Source organism: Mustela lutreola, chromosome 1, assembly GCF_030435805.1.
Source record: "Mustela lutreola isolate mMusLut2 chromosome 1, mMusLut2.pri, whole genome shotgun sequence".
In the NCBI taxonomy this organism is placed as follows: domain Eukaryota; kingdom Metazoa; phylum Chordata; class Mammalia; order Carnivora; family Mustelidae; genus Mustela; species Mustela lutreola.
This window is the reverse complement of record NC_081290.1, coordinates 187,069,135-187,092,776: the sequence shown is the minus strand read 5'-3', so window position 1 is coordinate 187,092,776 and position 23,642 is coordinate 187,069,135. Positions and strand designations below refer to the sequence as shown.

Sequence of the window (23,642 nt, the reverse complement as noted above, 5' to 3'; positions counted from 1 at the left end):
GAGGACTAACCCTCTTTCCCACCTTACACGGTGTGGTACAGAAGCCCCGTGTGTAAAACGTACTGCCTGTTGCTTTGGACATAGCTTGACACTAAAAAGCTATGCATTTTGTATTTTTGCATGTCAAGAATCTTAGCCAGAGGAATTAAAAATAAATATTTAAGTAGGTTCCTGACTCTTCCTATCAAGGAGGCACCGAGACAGGCAATTTGCTTAGCAAGTCTTTTTGTTCGCCTGTTTTTCATGCTGCAGAGAAATGTGGTGTTTGCTTCTGATGATTCCAAATGCGCATGCATTATATGATCAGAGCGGAGTGTAGGATACGCTGGCACTATCTGTGGAGGGCTGGATGATAACGGGTGACCGTAGTGACAGAAAGAACTGTGTGTCCTCGGAGAAAGGAGTCCTTCATTGGGGTGAAAACAGAACCACACAGTGTGTGGTTTAATCCCAATATTTGGCTGGTAGCACCCTCCCATGTAAACCTCCCGTGTCCTCAAAAATGCCGGATGTGTAGATGGCTGCGCCATGCTTAGCAGGGCTGTGGTGGCCACTTGGGTGAGATCCTTCTGTGTCCCTGAGACCAAATTTCTCAGTACTCTGGTCCTGGCCATTGCTTTGCAGTTTAAGCCAGACTAGCGATCTGGGCATATTAGGATTTTTGGTTGGATATTTTGAGAAGAGTCATAAATCCGGGTCTCCACGACAAAAGTTTTGCTGTGTTTGCTGTGTTTCAGGACATCTGAGCTTATAGGAGGTGATTACGAAGTTAAAGAAGTCTTCCTGTCTGGTTTGACACTAGTCGAGTGTCAAACATTTCAGTCGAATCCTGACTAGTGGTTGGCTCATCAAAGTTCTAACCAATTGCAATACATAATTTCAAGTTTTTATTTTAACATTTATGTCTATATCCATCCTCTATATTTTGTTTTCTTTCTTGATATCTGATGTTGGGTCAAGGCATTTTCTTTTCCAGTGGGCAGTTGTCATCATTCTGCATAAAGTGTATCACCATGCAATCTGTGTGATTTCCAGCCCATATCTACTTGGACTAGTAATTTATTTTTATTTTTTAAGATTTATTTATTTATTTAACAGAGGGAGATAGCGAGAGAGGGAACACAAGCACAGGGAGCTGGAGAGGGAGAAGCAGGCTCCTCGCTGAGCAAAGATTCCTATGTGGGGCTCGATCCCAGGATGCTGGGATCATGACCTGAGCTGAAGGCAGGTGCTTAAGGACTGAGCCACCCAGGGGTCCCTTGGAGTAATAATTTAAAGACCTTGTGCAACCATCTCTGTGCACAGCTCTTCTAGACTTTTACTAAACTTCCCCCCGCCCCCCAAACTCTTCTGTTCTTTAACCTACAGGTGATTCAGTGACGATTTTTAAATGACTCCTCTTTATGAAGTCCTTTCAAACATTTCTGCATAATTTCCATAGAAATGACAGATCGGGGCACTTCAGTGACTCAGTCGGTTAAGCGTCCGACTCTTGACTTTGGCTTAGGACATGATTTCAGGGTCATGGGATCAAACCCTGCATCGGGGTCCGGGCTCAGTATGGGGCCGGCTTGGGGTTTTCTGTCTTTCCTCCCTCTCTTCCTCCCTATGCCCCTCCCCCCACTCTTGTGCACCCACACATGCTTTCTCTCTCACTAAATACAAAATCTAGAACCTGACAAATCACTTTTTTATACTCTTATTTCACTGATTTACATGACGTCCTCTGTTTACATACTGCTCAGTTACATTTTGAAATGGCACTAACACAACTGCAATAAACAGGCTTGGGAATAAACCCAACCGACTCACCGTAGGCCTGCAGCTCAGCTGGTGGGACTGGCCCTGCGTGGGCATCCTGGGGAAGCCCTCATGGAGGCTTGTTGAGAATACACTGAGCCCGTCCTCGTGTTATACGGAGGAATGGAAATCATGCCCGCCAGGTTTTTCTGTGAACAGCTACAAATTGCTGTAGCTGAAAATTGTTGAAGAATTTAATTTTTCCCATTGTTTTCCAAATTAGAAGCCAGATACAGTTAAGTAAATACCAATGAAACTTATTTTTATTTTTTTTTTAAGATTTTATTTATTTATTTGACAGAGAGAAATTACAAGTAGATGGAGAGGCAGGCAGAGAGAGAGAGAGGGAAGCAGGCTCCCTGCTGAGCAGAGCCCGATGCGGGACTCGATCCCAGGACCCTGAGATCATGACCTGAGCCGAAGGCAGCAGCTTAACCCACTGAACCACCCAGGCGTCCCAAACCAATGAAACTTATTAAGAGAGGTACATGTCAACATTGATACTAAGTCCAAAGTGGTTATTTTTACTACTTTGGACATGTATCATGTATGTAGTATATTAATGGATTGGTTTACGATGTACTTTAAAATTTTCAAGAATAAAGAGGGACACATCACCAAATGTGAAACAGAATTAGAGACGTGAAATTGTCAATGATTTCAGTCGAGTCCTGACAGTTCTAGGAGCATCGTAGATACTGGAACACTAGGTCAGAAGTCGGATATTGGGATCTGGCCCTTAGCAGACAAATGAAAGTGTTTTTGTTTTTCTTTTTCTTTTTCTTTTTTCTTGCTGCTTTCTATGCCTGAGCCACTCTGGCATCCCAATGTTAGGAACACTTTTGAAAGGAAAACTGGGCCTTAGAAAAGAGTTGATAGAAGCAAGTATTTCTGGAGCTGTAGGATTTGAGGCTGAGACACACTCGCTGCCAGAATAAGAATGAACATACCTGGGGCGCCTGGGGTGGCTCAGTTGGTTAAGCGACTGCCTCCAGATCAGGTCATGATCCTGGAGTCCCGGGATCGAGTCCCACATCGTGCTCCCTCCTGTGCGGGGAGTCTGCTTCTCCTGCTGACCTCTCTTCTCATGCTCTTGCCCTCTCTCATTCTCTCTCTCTCAAATAAATAAAATCTTAAAAAAAAAAAAAAAAAAGAATGAACATACCTGAAATCTTACCAAGAAGGATCATGGATATATTCAAAATTATAAGCGATCCCAAGATCATTTGGTTCAGGCCTGCAAGAAAGCACTAGGGCAGAATAGTCCAGGATCTTAGCCTTTCCCATTAGGGAACCAAGTACATTCTTCAGCCTTTCCTAGTTGAACTGATGCAATGATCAGTGGACCTTGAATCTAAGGAAACAAATTTCTGTTTATCTTAAACCTCCTCCACTGTGCTTTTGCGTGCATTCATCTTATCCTTAACTTAGTCATCCAGATTGCTGCTTAAAGGGGAAAATTACCTTAAAACAGACTTGGCAAATAAACAGATCTATCACTGTCCAGGGTTTCTGGATCCTTCTTAACACATTTCTTTGAAGAAGAGAAGGAATGGTCCTTTTCTTTTCTTTTTGGAATGGTCCCTTTTTTAATTAAAAAAAAAAAAGGCATTGAGAAGTCCTTACCTGGGGCACCCCTAATCAACCTTGGTCCACAAGTTGAATGATTCAGTAGAATGTAGTGGGTTCTATCTGACATTCAGAGAACAGCAGCCAACTGTCAAAAAACGGTGGGAGATGGTGATAATGACCTCCATTTAAGGTCACTGGTGCTTGAACGCAAGCAGTATTCTGGCACTGGCTAGGCTACATCCTGCTGGTCGTGGAACTGACGCCAGGTTAACTGTGTGGGGCCAAGGGAACTCTGAGTGTAGTGACAAGAGGCAAAAGAGCCTGAGCTCTAGGCTTGGACGATGGATCTTTAGGGGAAGATTTATCTGGACGCTTGGTGTGTCTGTCTGCGTTTTCTCCTGGTAGGGACTTGAAGAAATGAGTGAATGAAATAAACATGAAATTCAGATCCTTTAACACCTAATGACAGCTTTACTCCCGTGTGTCCCCTAACACCAAGTAGGTGCTTGATTGTGGAATGTAAGATCAGCTGGACTGTGTTTTCTGGGTAAAAAAACCACTGTGTGGACATCTAATAAAATTAGTCTTGGCACTGGACTTGGAGAAGGAGTGATATGTTCCGGGTACACATCTAAACAAGGAGGAATACTTCCTTGGGGGTTATAAGCATAAAAACACTCCGTGACCTCACAGTTTTATTGATTTGTGAGGATTAAATAGTGTCTTGCCTCTTTTATTTTGCTTTTAATCATTCATTGTTAAATAGAGGCTTAGGCCATCTGTCTCTGCCAAGATCTGCCTAGATATGGAAGACTGTATTGTAGAGATACTCTAAAAAAAAAAAAAAAAATTCTAATAAATCTGTTTATACAATTACTCTTCAGGCATTTCCATAAAACAGTTTTAAGTAAATTTCCTACCAAGTAAACTACACCTTTATCTGTTAATTAAAACTATTTTTGTTGACTGGGTCTCGATGCTCTGGAAGCCTCTGGGAATTGTACTTAGCTATTTTTTCTCTTGAAGATAAGGTAGGAAACCTTGTCAGGTTTAAAAGGTAAACTACAAAACTGTCAGTTTTCTGATATCAAGGTATATTCTTTCAAGAATCAGCATTCCAAATGGCCGATCTAGTTAATTCTCAGTGGTACAAGATAGGGCAAAGGGGACTGGCCGTGTTTGGGCCCTTGGATTTATTTTATTTTATACCAAGTGCTTCTTGGGCATTTCCACCTCATCAATATTCCATAGGTGTAGGCATCATTAACCTCAGTGAAGACTTTGTTACAAGCCATTGGTGGAACTTGTTTTGGCATAATATTGTTCCGTTATTTAAATGCAACAAACCACCTATATCTAAAGTGAATGAACAGAGTTGAGAATTGTTCAGAATACGGAAGGAGAAGGTTTGTGTGACTGGGGCAGCGCTGCTTGCTGATGCGTGAGCGTGTGTGGGTGTAGGTGTGTGTCTGGGCCCCCCCCACACACACACACAGGTACAATCTGAACGTACGGTAAGAATTTTCCTTGACGTCAGTTTTATTCTTTGAATTGTTCCTTCTTAATCAGATGCAAAATACAGTGAAGAAGCATAAGCAATCATCAATAATGGCTGTATCCACTGTTCAGGGTCAAGTTCAACAACACACGGGTCACTCAATACCTTCAGAGGCTGTAGAGCCTGACTCTGCTCTGGGATTCTTTAAAATGTTTCAGCTGAGAGCGGGGAGGCCTAGGTAGGAGCTGAGTTACACATTTCAGTTTCCTTTATGGGAAAATGCTACGCTACTACTTCATTATAATCCTACTGACCTCTTTCTGGCAAGAGCATTATCAAGATACCCAGCACTGCGTGTCTGAACACCTGTCAGTAGCTCTAGTTTATAAAGGATTATTGGTTAATGACCTTGCAGAGGCAGGCAGTAAGTATTGGTGGTGATTCAGTGTTGGGGGCTGTATGAATGTTTTACTTGGGTGCCTTTCTGTTTTCCATTCTGGGGGCAGATTCTCACGTTCTCCCCACCCCCACCTTTTTAGAGAATCTATGAGCCAAGAAGTAGGGCATTCTCAATTATATAGAGAGAGCATAGACATTCTAGGGATTCTTAGTCAAAATGTAAATTACAGGTTACAGTATAGTTTGAGCGCTTTGAAAGCAAAGTGCATTTGCACTCTGTAAATATTAGTGGTCTCTGTGAGGACCACAAATGTATCAAGGCAGCTTCATCTTGCTGCAGAATTGCAATCTTAAAAAAATAGATTCTTGTTGGATCTAGTAAGTAGACTACAGGGGTCCAGGAAGACTTTCAAGTAAGAGTGTACCTTTAGGAGGGGCTCAAGGTCACAGTTGTCTGCCATCTTTGAGAACGTGTGAATTGTCTCCCAGACACTTTTATTTTGCCCGAGGACTGCAACTGTGTTTGGGCTTCTGCTGACAGCATGCCCCTTTCTGTGCATCAGCACTATTAGAATTGGAGACTGCAGTGCTGCTTGTGGCCTTTAGGATTTAGTCATGGAATGTAAGGAATTTTCAACAGGAAATGTATCTGGCTTTGAAATATTTTCATCTGCTGCCATCCCTTAACCGGCATGCCTTTTGGGTGTCAGCATTTGACTAGAATTTCATCTGGAATGTGTGTGTATGGTTTTCTCTCAAGTGACCCATTTGATGCTGTTTGTGTACGGTCCCCGTTATCATTAATAATTGCGTAAGCAGTGTTAGCGGGTTTTGGCAAATGCTCCATTTCCTCTACGCACAAGAACATAAAACTCTTATCAGCAATATAATTTAATTTCACTGTACGTTTTGGGTTAGGATGCAGCCACAAGGTCAGCAAGTATACAAGTTGTTTTCAAGAGGCTGGCTTGTGTTGTGGTTGTACTTCTCTGATCTGTCTGCTTTGGGGGTCTTCAGTGACAAATACAATGTCAATGTCAGCTGCTAAGTTCATGGTATCTTATTTTGTTGCCAGAGAAAATCTTACTTATACCCTCCTCTGGTTAATATTCTTAGCCAGTCGCCTATAGAATTTGACCTAGCAGAACATGGCACATGGTAGGTACACAATGAATGGATGGTAGCCACTATTGTGGTTTTTGAAGGTCCTCAAAATATATTTGAATGAAGGGCACCTAGGAATTGAAATATATGGCCCTTGTGAGGGTTACTGAGGGACATCGGGTGTCACATTTTAGAGGGTCTCAAACTTGGGCCTACTTGGAGATGACTTTGAAACTGTATAAAGCCTGTGTGTGTGTGCGCATGTTTGCCTGTGCCATTCTCTTAAACTTAAACTAAAGCAATTTAGAATATTCAGCAAAAACACAGCCAGGTCCATCTTATCCTTAAAATAGCCATGTTCAGTGCTGGACACATAGTAAATACCCAGTAAATATTTGCTAACTAGCTTGGGGCTGAATACCTAGGAAATGGGCAATTTTGACCAATGACTGAAAATGTGAGATTCACCGAAGTTAAGGAAGAGACCCATTTCTCTGAGGAAGTTTATAAGGTGACGGTGTTTGTCTTGGGCTGATCTTTGACCAGGGTGTTTCTCTAATGGCTGTGTTTTGTTGGGATACCTACTAGGTACCAGCCATTGGACTTGGTGCTTGATATCTGTCATCTCTTGAGATCCTGGACTAGTTAGAAATGGAAGACATTTGATACTGGAATGAAAGAATTTTTAATCCAATTTTTCTATCTCCTAATAGGCTGTAAAGGGAATTTCTTACTTGCCATTTGCACTGGTTCTTTACCTGATGCTCATGCCTTTGAGAGGTGTACTTGACCACTCAGCTGGAAAATTGTCAGTCTTCATAGGAACGCTCTTTTAGATGCTAGAACATCTGTAGAACAGCCTCTCAAAAATTCCCACCATCTTATCACAAGCCACACAGATGTGCCTCTCATTTTGTAGTATTTTTTTTTTAATGGTGATGCGTATATGTATACAAAGCGATTCTGGGAGTCTGCTTTGATGATTGATTCAAGACTACTCATCTCAGTTTTGTTTGCTTGATGTGAGCAGCACAAAACATTTATCTTTCTGTACTGACAATAACAGTGGTCAGTATGAAATATTCAAAGGGCACGCAAAGCATTGACTGATAGGGAAATAGTATTTAGCTTGTTGCATTTAGGAAACCAACTCTTAGAAAGGTGGTTAATTCTAGATTTATTTGTACTCAGAGTTTGTAGGGGTGATTTTAGTGAGCGGGATGATCATTAAAGCAAATGGCACAGGTCCGTGTGTTGGACCTGATGGGATGACACCATTGTCCACTGTGTTTTAAAATTATTGATGTAACAGGGATGAATCTCAAAATAATTCCACCAAGCAAAATAAGCCAGATGAAAAGAGCACATACTGTATGATTCCTCTTGTATAGAGTTCTAGCAAAACACACAATGACCTACAGGGAGACAAGGTAGACCGGTGACCGAGGGGAGGGGTCACAGACAGGCAAACGAGAATTTTGCGGACAGTGGATATGTACATTATGTTGACTCTGGTGGTGGTTTCACAACACTTTACTTATGTCAGATCTTAGTAAGCTGTGTGCTTTTTATACAATTAGTATGTGTCGATTATACCCCAATAAATCTGTTAGAAAAAAAATACAAATTTTTGCAACACTTACCCATTATGAGCAAGTCATTGTTTAGAATCTGTTACACCAGACCTCAGGCTCCAAAAAGACATGCTCTTTCTGTTTCGTTTCTGTGTTCTCCAGGCCTAACCTATGAAAGGTCTCTCCATAAGTCCTCACTTAAGTATGATGAATGAGTAAGTAGACACATCTATGTCACGTCAGCCACAGACGGCTCTCGCTTACCATTTGCTCTGTGACCGGTGCTATCTAAAAATACATTATTTTATTAATCTTCACAACACATTTTTTTTTTTTTTTTTATTAGAGAGACCATCATTTCACCTCACTTCATAGAAAGGGAAGTAGAGCGTAGAACGGTTAAGTAACATGCCCTAGACCACTGGCTAATGAGTGGAGGGAAAGCTGAAGTCAAGGCTATCTTGATTTAAAGTCTGTGATAACCTCTGCACTTGGACCCTCTGGCATTTCTTCACGGTTTACATGGATTTTTATGAAGCCGTGACGGAGAAATTTGCAAGAATAGAAGACAGTTCCTGTACCTCACCTTCCACACAATGGGAGCTCGGTAAACATTTATAAATGAGTGAATGAACTCAGTGCTGAAAGGTCTTCTTACAGGAAAATCCTCTTCCTTTTGTTTATTTTTGCAGTATTAATAGAGCAAAGTTGTCATATTACACACGGTTCTGTTTGTACTGCCTAAGACCCGAATGCAATGTGGGGTAGGTAAACAGAAGAAAACCCCTTTGTGGGGAGCATGGGTTTCTGCCAGCGAATGTAGCGGGGGTTCCTGGGGTGGGGGCAAGGAACGCTTCTTCATTGTCACATGTGAGGTTTCATGCCAGGAGGGGAGGAAAAGAGCATAAATTAACATTTTCTTCACAGTTGTATTATTAGGTTCCTCTAAAAGCGAGCTGATTTTTGTACACCAACATTAAAATTCCAAAAAGGGATTCTAAAATTGTTTGCTTTGTACTTTGACAACATGGTTGGAATACTGGTTCCCCCCGCGCCCCCCACCCCTGGCCCACTGCTTGGTTAGAATGAAATTTAATCATTTTGGTTGCCTTTCTGAAAATACCTACTCTTTTAGGGTAATTGAGGTTTTATGTTATGTTTTTTTTCTTTTCTTTCTTTCTTTCTTTTTTTTTTTAAAAAGAACTGTTATAACATCAAATTTACCTTCAGGGGTGTGTGTGCGCTCACTTGCGTGCATGTGTCTGTTTTAATGTTAGTGGATTAAACTGAAACTGCCAAACTTTCGGAGTTTGGCTTAGTAGGACAAGTTCCCAAATAGTGATGTTTTTTCTCATATACTGGTAGGTAGAGACCGCACTGGGATTTATGTAGGCTACTACTCTTTTCCCTGTAAGTTCCCTTAAAACAACACCACCACCATCACTATCACTACCCCCAAAAAAAAAAAAAAAAATGAACTTGGAATGCCTTATTAGCCCCCAGTTTTTAAAAGATTTTATTTGTTTATTTGACAGAGATTGAGAGAGCCCAAGCAAGGGGAGCGGCTGGTAGAGGGAGTGGGAGGAACAGGCTCCCCGCTGAGCAGAGAGCCGGATGTGGGGCTCCACCCCAGGACCCTGAGATCATGAATTGAACTGAAGGCAGATGCTTAACCAACTGAGCCACCCAGCTCGCCCCGCTCCCGCCCTTATTGGTCCCATTTTAAAAAGAAAACATCTTGTGTAAGGAAATGGTAAATAAGGTTGATTTCATCAGACTTATCGTCCACTGACATTCTCCTCTTTGTTTGCTTAGTCACATTAAAGCAATTTATCAAGCCCACATTATGTGCCAAGGTCTGTGTTAGGTGTTGAAGGTAAATGGGGAACACTAATACGTGCTTTCTGCGTTGGTGGAGAGAAGGTGTCCTCTCTGCGTCTGGTTTTGCTTTTGGAGGTATCAGTAGTATCAGAATTGTTAATACGTTTATATTTGTCAGCTCTGCCAAAAATCAGGTTATTTAGGTCAAGTTGCTTAGCCTTTGTGCCCTTGTTTCATATTTCATAAAATGGACACACTAACTGCGTCTCTTACGTGAGTTATAGAACAAATAATGTCCTTCGGGAAAAGACTTAGAAAAATCCATAAAAAATAAGGGAATGATGTAGTGAGTAACCCACTTTCGTAGTGTGCAGGAACGTGTGTGCATGTTGCACGAGATTCGAAGTTGAACTTACTCTATTTTGTTCTTGATTTCTAGGTGATTTCCTTATAACTTGATTTCTCTCGAGATGACTTAAATTAATTATTTCTTTATCTTTGTGTTTGGGATTGAAAATGTGGAAAGTGTTGGCTTTTGGAGTTGGATCATTTGCATTACTGTCTTCCTTGCAAATTAAATTTCTCCAAGATGTATAGGGGTGTTTTTGTTCAAGTACAAGGAAAATGGGCACGGATAGGATTTCTCTTCACTGGCATTGGTGGATCCGTTAGAGATGTTTAGGGAAATCTTCTCTACAGTGTATTGGTGGCGCATAAAAGGAATGCATAATATCTTATAATTAAGCTAATGATCACTAATTTGTGGAGAGTCCTTCTTTGTAATGATATCAAGGAACACTCTGGAGACTGAGGTGGTTATCCTTAATTTCAGTATTACTTGAAAACTTCTAGCTATTGTAGTCCCACAGTTTCCAGGGAAATTTCGTATGCACATAAACTCGCTTGCTCTCATGACTTGCCATTGTTGTGTAGGGCTAAGTGTACTGAATATTGTGATTTTCTGGCCACTTGCAAATCCCTTAAAGGCAAAGATGATGTCAAATTGAAATTTGTATCTCCAGTATTTTGATCAGGGCCTGCTACATGGTTGGACATAGAAATTTTTGGCTCACTTAGTAGAGGGGTCTGTCACCAAGGCTCAAAAACCTCCTCATGTTTTTCTTTCTCTTTCTTCCTTTCCTTTCCTTTCTTTCCCTTTCTTCCTTCCTTCCTTTCCAAGATTTATTTATGTATTTGAGAGAGAGAACGAGTACATGCGTGAGTTAGGGAAGGGGCAGAGGGAGAGAATCCCTCGGTAGGTTCCCTGACGAGCGCAGAGCCTGAAGCATGAAGAACGACGCTTGGAGCTTGATCCCACAACCCATAAAATTCATGACCTGAACCACGATCGCGTGGGACACTTAACCAGCTGAGCCATCCAGGTGCCCCTCTCTTTGTATTTCCTGGTACTTGGCCCGCTTCATCCAGTTGATTTCTAGGTTTTGGCAATCAGGGTCGTGTGGGTGGAAAGAGTTTGCTTGGTCCTTGACCACAGATGGATCTGAGCTTGCATATCTCTTACCAGCTGTGTGACCTTTTTGGTAAGTTGTACATTCTCTGTGTCTTGTTTCTAATTTATGGACCCGAGAAGCCTAATTCCAATAATAATTCGCATAATGATGGCACGTAGTGGGTCCTCTGTGAGGGGTACGTTTCCTGATCTTTTTTACCAGTTAACCATCTTCATATTTTTTAAAGTTTTTCTTCACACCTGATTATGGAAATAGCCTCTTAACCGTTTTCCCTGACATTTTTCATTCTTTTTTTTTTTTTTTTTTTTTTTTTTTTTTTTGCTTCAGGTCAGCTTAAATATTGCTGCCAGATTAAATACTGACTAATTATTACAGATTAATTAATGCAGATTAATTATTTACTATGCTAGACACTAGGCTTTTTCTGTTGTGTCTGTGGTTTAAAACAAATAACAAAGAACCCATCAGTGCTTTGGACCTACAGAATAAAACTGATTTAGGTTGGTAGTCTGTCACCAAACTTGGTTTTCTAGCCTTCTCTTCCATTTCCCATCACATACTTTACAATCCTTACAAACTGACTACTCTATTCCTCCTAGTTATTAGGAATTGGGATATCTTCAAGGACCCAGGCTCATACCTATCCTGCCAATCACTTCTTCCCACTCACCACCCTCTTCCCAGTTCAGGAAAGAGCAGAATGGGAATCTGCATTCAAGATAGCAGTGTAGACCTCTCCTAGAAACTGGATCAGATCATGGGTTGAAGCTTGAACCCAAATGATGCCTTCAATTATTCTGTCTATTCCAAATCTTAATCGGGGGGCATTAGTGCCGTTTGGCAAACCACACCAAAGACTTTTGAAACGGAGAAGCAGAAAGTTTGAGGAGTGCTAAAAACAGATGCTGAACCTCAAGCGTGGAGGGATCCTGCCACATGTAACCCCCATCAGCTCTGTGCTGTCATGGTAGGTTAGAGAAAACCTTTCTTGGAGCTGGGTTGGAAGGTATCTGGGAAGACAGTGGGCAAAGTTGGGTGGCCTGGAGAAAATGGGGTGAAAGTCCCATTCTCCCCACTCCTGCTCCATCACCCAAGCTGGTGATTGATAACGTTTGTCACATTCTCTTAAAATTTACTGTAGTGCATATGCCCCTCTGAATACCTTCCAAATTCACTCTTTCCCAATCAAGCCCAGTTAAGTTGTTTGTATTTATTTTTATTACTGATACATAATCCATTTGTATTACAATAACTATAATGCCCAAACTTCTGTCTTTAATTATCTTTTTTTCTTGCATTTTAGTTAGTTCAGTAAGCCTCTAGCCAGTGCCTGTTGCTTTCAAAGTACTCAACTCAGTGTTGGAGAGCTACGGTAGGAGGCCTGGCTTCCAGGCCTTGAAAAAATTAAGGTCTGCAAACATAGACATGGAACTCTATAAGGAGTTATTTCCCCCCAGAAAGTGCAAGTGAGTGATGAGGCTACAAAGTTTGTCACTGGCCAAAAGATCATGGCCTTGGTGCACTGTATAGGGAGCTTGTGTTTTATCTAATAAGAGTGAGAGCCCACCAAAGGATTTTAACCAGAAGTGTGCCCGGTTTCACACTTGGATTTTAGGAAGGTCACCCTGGGAGTTTTGTGGCAGATGGAGTTAAATGAGGCACTACTAGAAGAAAGGAGACCAGGACTGAGACTGTTACAAAGATCCAAATGGAATGGGGCCAAATGAGCAGATCAGAAGGACCAGAGTCTATGGAGAAAGGTCTGAGAAACAGACAACAGTGATGTGATTCAAAGATGGCTTTAAATTTTTGGCATGTTTGATAAACAAGTGAGGGAAAATGATCAACTTGTTATTAGTCTTTCCTGGATTCTAAGTTTCTTGAGTAGAAGACCTCATCATTTGTCCCTTGGTCTGCCCATCCAGTCATCCATGTACCCAACATTGATTGGGTATAAAGCACAGATACAGGCATTGTGTATAGTGTGGGAGTGTGTGTTTGTAGTACTCTTACCTGCTTATTCTTGCCATAGCCTTTAATGGATATCTTTGTTGTAGTAATGTTTGTTGAATGAGTTTTGTGAAAGGTTCTCTTGAAGATCATTTGGAAGCTAGGACTTGGGATGTGATAACATGAGCATACCCTACTCTTCCCCCCCAGCCTCCCTCTCCACCCCCCACCATACATGTTCCCACAGGGAAGTATGGACAAGATGAGGGTTACAAGTTATAAAACCTGGTGTGTATCAAAACACTTCTGTCACTCATATGGCACACCGAGTAGTGACTGAACTTTGGCTCGTGAACTGATAGAAAATTACTAAGAGTTGATTTCCCAAAGAACATACATAACAGATCTCGCATTCCATTTGCTGAACACATGGTTAAAGGATTGAACTTAACATATAAATAGCAGCATGTGGCTGTTTACATTTAAACCTAATTAGTAAAATCAAAACTTCAGTTTTACAATCACAATCACGTTCCAAATGCTCAGTAGGTACAGGTGGCTAGTGGTTTCTGTCTTGAATAGTGTGGTTACAGCCATTCCCATCATCATAGAACGTTCTAGCAAACAGCACTGTCCTGAGGAGTAGGATGTAAGTTAAAAGCATAGATTCTCAAGCTGGACTGCTTGGGCTTGGGATCCAGACATGCCGGGGACTGGTTGAATACAACTTACCTCTGTCTTAACTCCAAGATGAGCAATACGACCTTTTACATACAGCACTGTGAGAATTAAACTAGTGAATTTGTGTGAGATACTTAGAACAGTGCCCAGCCCTGAAGAGGTGTGTTTGCCCTCCTCCTGCTCCTCTGACTTCTTAGTAGGAAATATGTTCCTTGACTACAGAGGGAAAAAGAAATTTACTTTTCTCAGTTTCATAAATATATATATATATATATATATATATATATATATATATTTTTTTTTTTTTTTTTTCCTTTTTCCTGGAGATGAACTCCTAGCTGTCTTCTGAGGGAAAAAAATATTTTCTCTCCATCGGCCAGCACTCTGCATAGCGTGTGACAGGTAAATAAAGATGTCCGTTAGATGTGGTAGATACAAGGCGTTTGGAGGACGAGTTCGTACAGAGCCTGCATTCGTTCACGCCACAGGTGCATGGGGAGTGCTTCTGAAGAGCAGGGCCCACGCACCTGCCCTAGGGAGCCTCGTTCCCTCTGGCAAGTCCCACCCCTAGGGATGGCTGCTCTTTGTAGAAAACCTGGACGGGCTTTCCTTTACAGGTTTGTTGGGAGACTATCACGGGACATGGCACTGAATTCCCGTTAGCAGATTTATCCTATTTGGGATGTTTTGTTGTGGCAACTTGAGGGCCTTGAATTTGCTTTCATTAGATTCTTTCTTGGACTCTTAAGGCAGTGGCCTTTTCGGCACTGATACGTACAGTTCGGTGTTTGGGGGGAACTTAGCGATGCCAAGCCTTCTATGACTATTGGGAATACCTATGAAGTACTCATACAATTAGATTCTCTTACCTGTGTCCCACTGAGCCATCGATAACTGAGGACGGACTGAGGACCCTGTCTAGGGTTTAAGTGGTGGTGGGGAAGCCACTGACTTTTCTCCTCTTCGTCTCCATTGTTCCTCTGGCTCTTTCCCTGGGAGCACAAAGAAAGGATGGCCTGGCCTGGAGCCCCAAAACAGCGTCCAGTGGCCTGCAGACCGAGAGAGCCGATGTGGTTTTATATTAGCTTTGTGCCTAGTTTGGATTTTAAACAAAATCCAATGCTCTGTCCAGAGGTTTGAGAGCTGGAGGATTTGTTTTCCTTTTGGGGAGACTTTTGTGAATGCTTTCCGCCTCCAGCATCAGACGTGTCACGGTGCTATATTTTGTGTGCATGAAGTTTGGTTTCTTTTAGGTCTTGGAGGAGTAAATTCGAAATATTTAATTGTTTCCTGGTTGCGATCTTACGGATACTGGGCCTTTGGATCTGCTTGCCCTGAATAGGAAAACCATCTTTAATGACACCAGGTACTGTCTGTGTCCCACTGTGGGACTCCAAGGGGCCGTGAAACACTTGGGTTTGATATTGGTACCATGTACTATCAGCCACCGGTCTGTTGTGAAATCCTTCTGTTGTCAGATTTGTAGTTTCCTTTTCAGATAATAGAACATCTGATTTCGAGCATGAAGGTACATCTTCCTCAGTTTCTATGACGGAAAGATATTGAGGAGGAGGAGGGAGAAAAGCCAGATACCGGAGACCAGACAAGCTGGCAGGAAATTGCAAACATGGTGGAATTTCCAGCGCCTTCCATGTATTTATTTATTTATTTTTTAAGTCCTGGATAATTTAAAAAGTACTCGCTTTTACTTTTGTTTGTTTCTTTGCTTGCAACCACGTCTATCTGCCAACCTTTCTAAAATGTCATGATGTAATTATTTTAACAGGCACTGTATGCTCCTTTATTTGGGGGATATTAACCTTTCTAAACAAAAGGAATGTTAATATACACTGGAGACACAACTAATGGGATTTCATTTTTCTTGTTAGGCAAGAAGCTTGATTTTCTCTCTCTCTCTTTTTTTTTTTTTAACTTCTCGTGAAAGAATGCGGCTAGTGAAGTAATTGCCTTAAGCTAATCCATGATAGCGATTTTAAAACGTGACTTTCCAGATCACTTTTATATGGCTTAGAAAGAATAATGTGATTTTCTTGTTTTTGTTTGCTTTAGCTGAACAGTGTTGAAGGATGATATAAATTCAATGAATTCAAAACAAAGAAAATGCTAATTGGTAATGTGCTGAGTTCTTTTAAGGCATGAAATATAGTGTTTAATTCATAAGCATTGTTTAATTTTATATAGATTTAGTTAATTTTTTGAAAGTTGGTATAGGACAGACTCAGAATAAATTAGCTGGCTAGCCATTTTCTTAAACACTGTGTATTCCTTTTTGCTGTTCAAATATATATGACCCAGATATGTTGTCCTTGCCATGCGAGGATGGTGGTCATAGGATCAGACATGAAGACAGCGTGCTTCTAAGATTCTTACAGGACCCTTCTCGCTCTGCTTCTCTCCCTCCCTCCTTCCTTTCTTCGTCCCCTCCCTTCCATGCTGGGTAGCCACTGAACCATTTTCATGCACTTCCCATATCACCCTCTGACTGACAGTGTACATTCATGATGGGGTAGCTAGCCTCAAAGCTGGTGAGACAATGAAGCAGATTAGAACTGATTGGTCCACGTGGGTGTCAGGCCCATGACTTTGGCCTTATTAAGGAATCTCAGACCCCGAACTGCCCAGCCACACAGTTCTGCCGAAGTATACAGTTTGGATGAAGTATGCGTCACTAATCCCTTTGCTGATGGGGGGCTTAGAACAACGGGGCCTGGCGAGAGAGGAGAGAACACTGTTGAATTGAACCGTGATCTTCTCTGCCAAGCCCTCAAACAGCTTTCCCTTTAAGCAACAGAGATGACAAGTTTTTGCTATTTTGGATTAGTGAGACAGTATAAAATGGTTTCCCTTTCCTTCCAGGCAAAAATACCAACAGAATCTGCCTTTGGAATAAAAGTGCTAATTTCATTTGGTGACTTTCAGACTTGAAATCTGGGCTCGAACGGGAGCTGTGCATTAGTCAGCTGAGACAGTGAGGGTTATTTTTACAGTCCTAATTATTATTTCATGACAGTGATTTACTTTGTGTTGTCTACCGTTTACACCCCCAAACTAGCCATTGTTTGGGGAGTCGAATCACCGTGTTGTCGTGTTCTCTTTCAAAGGCAGATCTTTACTATTTTATGGGTGGAGGCACTTTGCTGCAAGAAAAAAGTGCAGTTTATTGAAAAGAGTCTTGCATATGAAATGTAATCTGGATAAATATTCAAAGCTAATAGGTTTATATTTTAGTCTTGATTTTTAAAGTATATTTTTCTGACACCATAATCGTCTTACTTTATCTACATTAAACTTCATCTGTTTTACTAGGATGCAGCTAAATTTTTGTTGCTCACATTGAACTTAGGAAGGAGTGACACATATAGTTAACAAATAAATATGAAATGAAATTTAATATAACCCCTTGATGCGTAAAGGAAGATGAGTGGAAGACAGAGTTGATTGCATGTCTAGAAGCATATCTGCCTGATTTATGCTCTAATTTTAGTACTGAGTTTCCTTTGTAATAGTAAAATGTCACATTAGCATGTCCCTTTTAATAATCTAATATGCTACCAGTGACAATAAACACATGCATCGAGTCTAGCTCAGGGTGTCTCAAACTTCAGAGGCCTGTGACCCTTCCCAGTGTAGATAAATTGCCCAGATGACCCTCCTGTCATATATTTTTAATTGTAAAGCACTTGAAATTAATCATGTTTTATTTCTTTTTAAATAAGCACCTCAAGATCAGTGGTGAGCAGTTTTGCTCAAGGCACTTATCCACTCTTAAAGGAAATTAAAGATCAGAAGGGGCCCTGAGTCTCTGTGGCTCCAGAGCCATATACATGGGGGAAAACCGAGCAGGCAAGAACTGCATTTACTGCTAGTCTCCACACCCTCTTGCCCGCACACCCGGGGAAAGTTGGCATCAGTGAATATAACAAAGTAAAAGTGTTTAGAATTGTTCCCGCAGATCTTCAAGTGGTCCTAGCCTGAGATTTCAAGCATCTTCACGAAGGCCAGGGTTTTCTACAATTTGTATGGTAACTGAGTGCCTTTAATTTAAACTGCACTGAGCTAATCTTTAGGAGAATTGGAATCTGCCTCTGAACTAATTATGATTTATAGAAATTGATAATTTGTCTTCTGCATGTGTCTGCAGGAAGAAATTACTATTACATTTGATTAACGAATGACAGATTTCAGCCCTGTGATTTACCATCTTTATTAGCAAACTTAGAAAACTTCTAATAGTCCTCTTTGCACACAAATCAACTTTATTCTGGTAAAGTTTACCTGGAAATGACAGATGTGTGTGGTTTTCGAACGACCTGCCTTACCTGCAACAAATAAATCTTGGTGTGGTTTGTCTTCTCAATCTTCAAGCACAACCTAAGCGCTGAAACGGATTTCCCATGATACTTGGAACTTAATAATATGTAATTATGTGTAATTAACTTCCAAAAATGAATGCTCCATTCTCCTGAATACATTCCTGAAGAATTTCCTCAAAATATGTATAATTGCATAAAAGGAAGGAGAGCATTATATTAACCTTAGTTTTCATGCACCCCTCTGCAAATGTTTTCCTTTCTCTTTGAACAGGTTATAGTTGTGTGGAATGGACAGTACTTTTGGTGTGAGCTGAGCTGTGATATATTATTGACAGTGTGAGTGATTCTGAAACCCACTTTGGATATACATAACTGAGATGTAAAACCATTGTAGCGTGGCAGGGAGAGGAAGGGCATTATATTTTCTTCCCATGAGTAATGTGGTATGGTTTTAAAAAATATTTTATTTGTACGTGTTTTTATATAGTTGAAAAAAAAAAATAATCCTCCAGTACTCAACAGCCTAGTAGAATTGTCACCCTGGTTAAAAATGCCCTTTCGTATTTTTGTGTCGGGAGAATCTTATCTTCTTGCATAACAAAAAGGAAAGTTGAACTATTAGCCTTGTAAAGACCCAGAGGTAAAGTTTAATTTTATAATGACATGAAATAAATGTTCTATTATCTAAGTAATAGTTCACCAAAAAGTCTGAAATGGCCTTTCTCAAGGATGCAGCGTGTGTGTGATGCTAATATTAAAATGGGCCTGCCAGGTTGAGTGATGGGTGGTGCTAATAACTCCAAATGGGGAGATGAAAACAGCATCGCACACACCTGCTCTTTGCCCTCTGTAGTCCCGCTCCCTTACTGAATGGGCGAATCTCTTGGTGAGACAGTGGAATGAATCACCAAGAGGTGTGGGCCTCGGGCCCTCTGCATGGCGAGGAAGCTGGACATTCTGTGTGTAGGAGGTCTGAGGTTCGTCCTTGACCTTCAACTTGAAGTTTAGATCATTAACAGCAGTCTGTCCTGGGCAGTTGTATTGGCAGTGAGGACTGTTTTATTCACACACACACCCCCTTAGTTCTTTGGTGTGCTGCATTGCAAATGCACCTTTGTATGCTCATGTTGTTAAAATGCCCTCCTTTTCAATCTGTCTCTGACTTTTTCAATAAATCAACAGGTATTTCTTTCTTGATAATATGGTATTCTTCAGAAGGGCCATACTCCATCTCATTGGGTAGAAAGAATTAATTCAGGCCATTCCCTAGCAGGTTGCTAGAAACAGTCATTGTTCTTGACTGGAACGATTTAACAAAAACAAAACAAAAAGCTAGTAACTGAATTGTGGGACAAGCCCTCTGCCATACATGAGGTATTCTGGGGGCATTCGTTCTCTGTTTGGCCCAGTCTAGGCCTTTCCCTGGCATTTATTTATCCCAAGAAAGCCAGGGAAAAGTTGAGTTCCAAAAAGCTTTCTCTTATTCACCCTAATGGAAAAAGCTTTATGAAAGATCTCTCAACAGTAGGTCCCTAAAATTATTTAGAGTTAGTTTTATAATGTATCGGGAAGTTTTACCCCTGTGGGTTACTCTAATTCTGTATTGCTTATTCTCACATTGATATATCCTCATGTTGACATTCCTTCACATAATAATAATAATAATATAACACAATATAACAATATCTAGAGCATGGTATAGCAAGCACATAACTGGTGAATATGAGTCAGGCCATGTAGCGAATGGAGATTTGGGATTAAAAGGCTGCCAGCGATGGCGCCTAACTGCCTGTGGGTATTTGCTGAGAACCACATCTGCTGTTCCTAGTACAAGTGGCAAGCTGTGGCTCTCAGAGAAGCAGACCTTTTAAAAATAGGAGGCCTCCCATGAACGGAAGGGTCCATTAGGGATTGTCTGGTTTCAGTGGTCATGATCAAGAGATAACATAATTGAATGACTAGGTCGACATGGTCCAAAAAAAGACCATCTGGAGAACCTCGTGAAAATGACAATTTCAGCTTGTGTTTTCAGAGAAACCAGTAGCTGTGGGTACCTTTCCCTGTGTAACTTAGAATTAAAAAAAAAAAAAAAAAAGGAAATGCAAACTAAAATAATTGAGTGATGGAATGCTTGCACATCTGGGAGGCGAAGCAAGAGGGTTCCTGGTTGGGTAAGGAGCACCACGGTTAAGCTCTGATGAATGGCACCCCTGCCCCTCGCCTCTGTCAACAAAAGTGCTTCCTGGAAAGGAACAATAAAGCATGCGGGATGTAAACATCAGCAACTTAAGTGCTTGCCAGCTCAGTTGTTAGGAATAGAGGTAAAGCGAAAGATTAAAGACAGCTTGACAAAATCCTACACCCCATCCAGCTGGGCCTTGCGCATTATGAAATGTGGTAGGACAGAATGAGGGTGTTTAAAAAAACTTACTGCTATTATGCAGCTGGAGGGCACTGGGCTGAGTTGGGAATATGCCAAGAGGCCTTGTGCTGCTTCTGTAGATAAACTTGCAGGACTTTAGCTTTCAACTCCATCCAGTCCTTTCTGTCAGATTCTCTTAACCTTGTCCTGTCCCTTGCTGAGCACTGACATTTTCAGAGCAGAGGAAAATCATGGCAAATTTATGTATGAGGATGGGGATGTCTCTGTGTATCTCTGGACTCTGCTTCTAAGTGTTTGCGCTCTTTTGATTAGTTCTTCCCTTGGTTTTTTTTGTAGTCTCAGAAGAGCTCAGAACCCAGTGCTGGTTAGGAGTCACATTTAGAGTCCCGTGTTCTCCTGTCTGCGTGGTGGCGGGAGGTCCTTCCCGGCGCTTCTGCGGGAGAGCCTCAGGCCCTCCTGAGGACCCAAGGGGCCCCAGAGCAGGGGCACACCACTGCGGAACCGCCTAAGCCTGTTTGTGTCAGTTTAATTTATTGGGAGTTTTGTCTAAGATTTTGTTAGGTGAAAGGATGTTAAAACTGAGAAGTCTCTGAAAAGCTCCTATGTTGGAGGATTGTGATTCAGGCCAAGTTGTAGAGGCTTTTGAACACCTGACCAAGGGGAAGCTCTCTTTATTTTACCCATAAACAGGTGACAGGGAGCCACTAAGGGTGATGAGCTGGAGAGAGAGCAAGAGACCAAGAGAAGGATGGGCTGGAGAGGTTTGTACCAGAGTCTGGTTACAGGGCTCTGTGGCTAGACCAGTCGTGGCACAAGCAACAGTTTGTATTGGAGTGACGGGAGAAGTCATGGTCAACACAACGGGGCACCAAGGATGGGAGTTGGGTTTCATCTTGCATCCCAGCTCCCGGTCATTGGCTAGGGCCCCTGGAGTGTCGGGATGAGGATTGTGAAGTTCTCTCTGGTCTCTGTGGGAGGCGTTCTGTGGTCACTCAGTGATGTCTCTCATGCATGAAAGGATGGAGGATGGCGGCATCTCTTCTGTGGGTGTGTTGCCCCAGGACTCATCATCTACAATGCAATCGGATGTGTTAGAATTAGTGACACACCGAAGGTGGAAAATGAGGGTGTCAGATAAATGCTTGGTTACTGATACTTACGCCTGGCTGAGCAGACTTAGATAAGTGCCAAGTGAAGAAGAAATATCTAGTAAACAGAGCCATGACATTGAAGGATGGGACTGAGATCAGGGCCAGAGCTTTGGACTGTAGATGATTCGCATAGATGCGATAGTTGACTTGGCTCTTGCAGTTGGCTAGGGGTGAGAAGCAGGAGAAGACTGGGGCGACTTTGTAGAGGTCAGCTGGAGTTGATATGTCCGTGTTGGTGGTGAACTCTGAATGTGGACATGTTTACAACTTGAGTTATGTTGCCAGACAAGACCGAGAAGTGAATCTGGCATAAGTCGTTGGAAGCGGGTGAGTATTTGGGATGCTCTGTCTGAACAGCATTTAAAGTTTACCCAAACTCCATTGATGCTTTTTGTTTTTTAAAGTGTTACCTAGACTCTATATTGTTTATTAATAGGTAGGTTTCAGGTTTGGCGTGAATAAAAGGTCTCTTCTTTGCGATCTTGAGATGATATAGAATAAGGATGCTAGAAGAAATTCAGTCTGAACTTCTGTTACAGAAGGAAAAACACAGAACTCAGGGAAGGTCAAAAACACGTTAAGGTTTTGCCCAACACCACAGAGAAAGTAGGTAGTACAGTTGGGTTTGAGACTCAGGTCTTGTGACTTTTCTTCTAAATGCTTTCTTTGTTACTCTATCCTGGCTTTTCTAGAATATATAGGATACAGATGGGAACTTTACATATAAAAATAAAGGATTAATGATGTACGTAATCTGATGGAATAATTTAGAGAGATGAAGATACAGCACTTCCCAGCTTTTTGCCCTTCACGTTTTGCTGTTTCGTTCATATGTTCATAAATATATTTAAACCATATTCAAGAATATTTAGGTCATTTCTAGTCGTTTGCTCTTTTAAGTAGGAAAAGACAGTTAAAGGTAGCTAGACTACGTAGGCTTAAATCTAGGGTTTACCATTTCTTACTTAGGGGATTTTTGGTCACGTTCTTAAACTCCGTGCCCCAGTTTCCTTATCTCTAAATTGGGGTTGATAATAGTGCTTACTTCAGAGGGTTCGTGTGAGGGTTCCATGGGGATGATGGGAAGGGAAAGTATTGAGAACGTGCTTTGGTGCCTGGCAGTTTTTATCTAGGAAGAGAGCAGATTTTGGAGTCAGATCTTTTGGGTTCAGAGTCCAGCCCCAACTCTTACTAGTTGTTTGACCTTGGATTCACCTTACCTTCTCTGAGCTTAGATGATAATATCTACCTTCCAGGGCAGCTACGAGAATTAAGTAAGTTAAGACAAAGTGCTTGACTTAAAATATGGACACAGTACATGATAATTGTTTTTATTATTACCTCATAATCATTACAGTTATGAATAATGCTATAATGAACATCCGTACACATAAGCCTTTGTATGTCTTTATGAATGTTACCTTAGGGTAAATTCTTAGAAGTGGAATTACTATGCCTCCTCTTAACTTTCTAAAATGTCTTTAATAAAGTTTTCTTTACATAAAAAAAAAAAATGACACTTTCATTTAGCTTATTGTAGGTGCAATTTACCAATCTAGGCATAGTGGGTTATACAAGGCTGGATATTCCCTTACCTGTCATGAGCTCATAATCTGGTGTGAGAAATAAGAGATAAAGGGTAACCACAACAGAGTATACAACATGACGCATGTCTTTGAAAAGGAGTGGAGTCCTAGGGAAACTGCAGTTGGAGAGGTTAATTTTGGCTAAGGGAAATCAAAGGCGTCACAAAAGAGATGACAGAAGTGGATATTGAGGATGCTAGTATGTTGATAGTTGGGGAGAGGGAAGGTTATTGACACGGCCTCGTAGGATTGTTTCTGTCTTTGGGGCCATAGAGTTTAAGCACGTGTACTAGCCATTGGCTTTGAAGACTTTGGAC

The 23,642-nt window shown here is 41.4% G+C and overlaps 1 protein-coding gene across 9 annotated transcripts in view; it reads left to right on the top strand.

The window, feature by feature from the left end:
• The window catches only part of CADM1 (cell adhesion molecule 1), a 325,193-nt gene that overhangs the window by 132,487 nt on the left and 169,064 nt on the right, over positions 1-23,642 (top strand). The window contains exon 1 of one of the 9 annotated variants that reach the window (XM_059181457.1): positions 15,213-15,237. The exons of the other annotated variants lie outside the window; for them this stretch is intronic. Coding sequence (XP_059037440.1) covers positions 15,228-15,237 — 10 coding nt within the window. The 5' untranslated portion in view covers positions 15,213-15,227. Of the gene's footprint in view, positions 1-15,212; positions 15,238-23,642 lie in introns of those variants that run through there. 9 annotated transcript variants of the gene reach the window in all.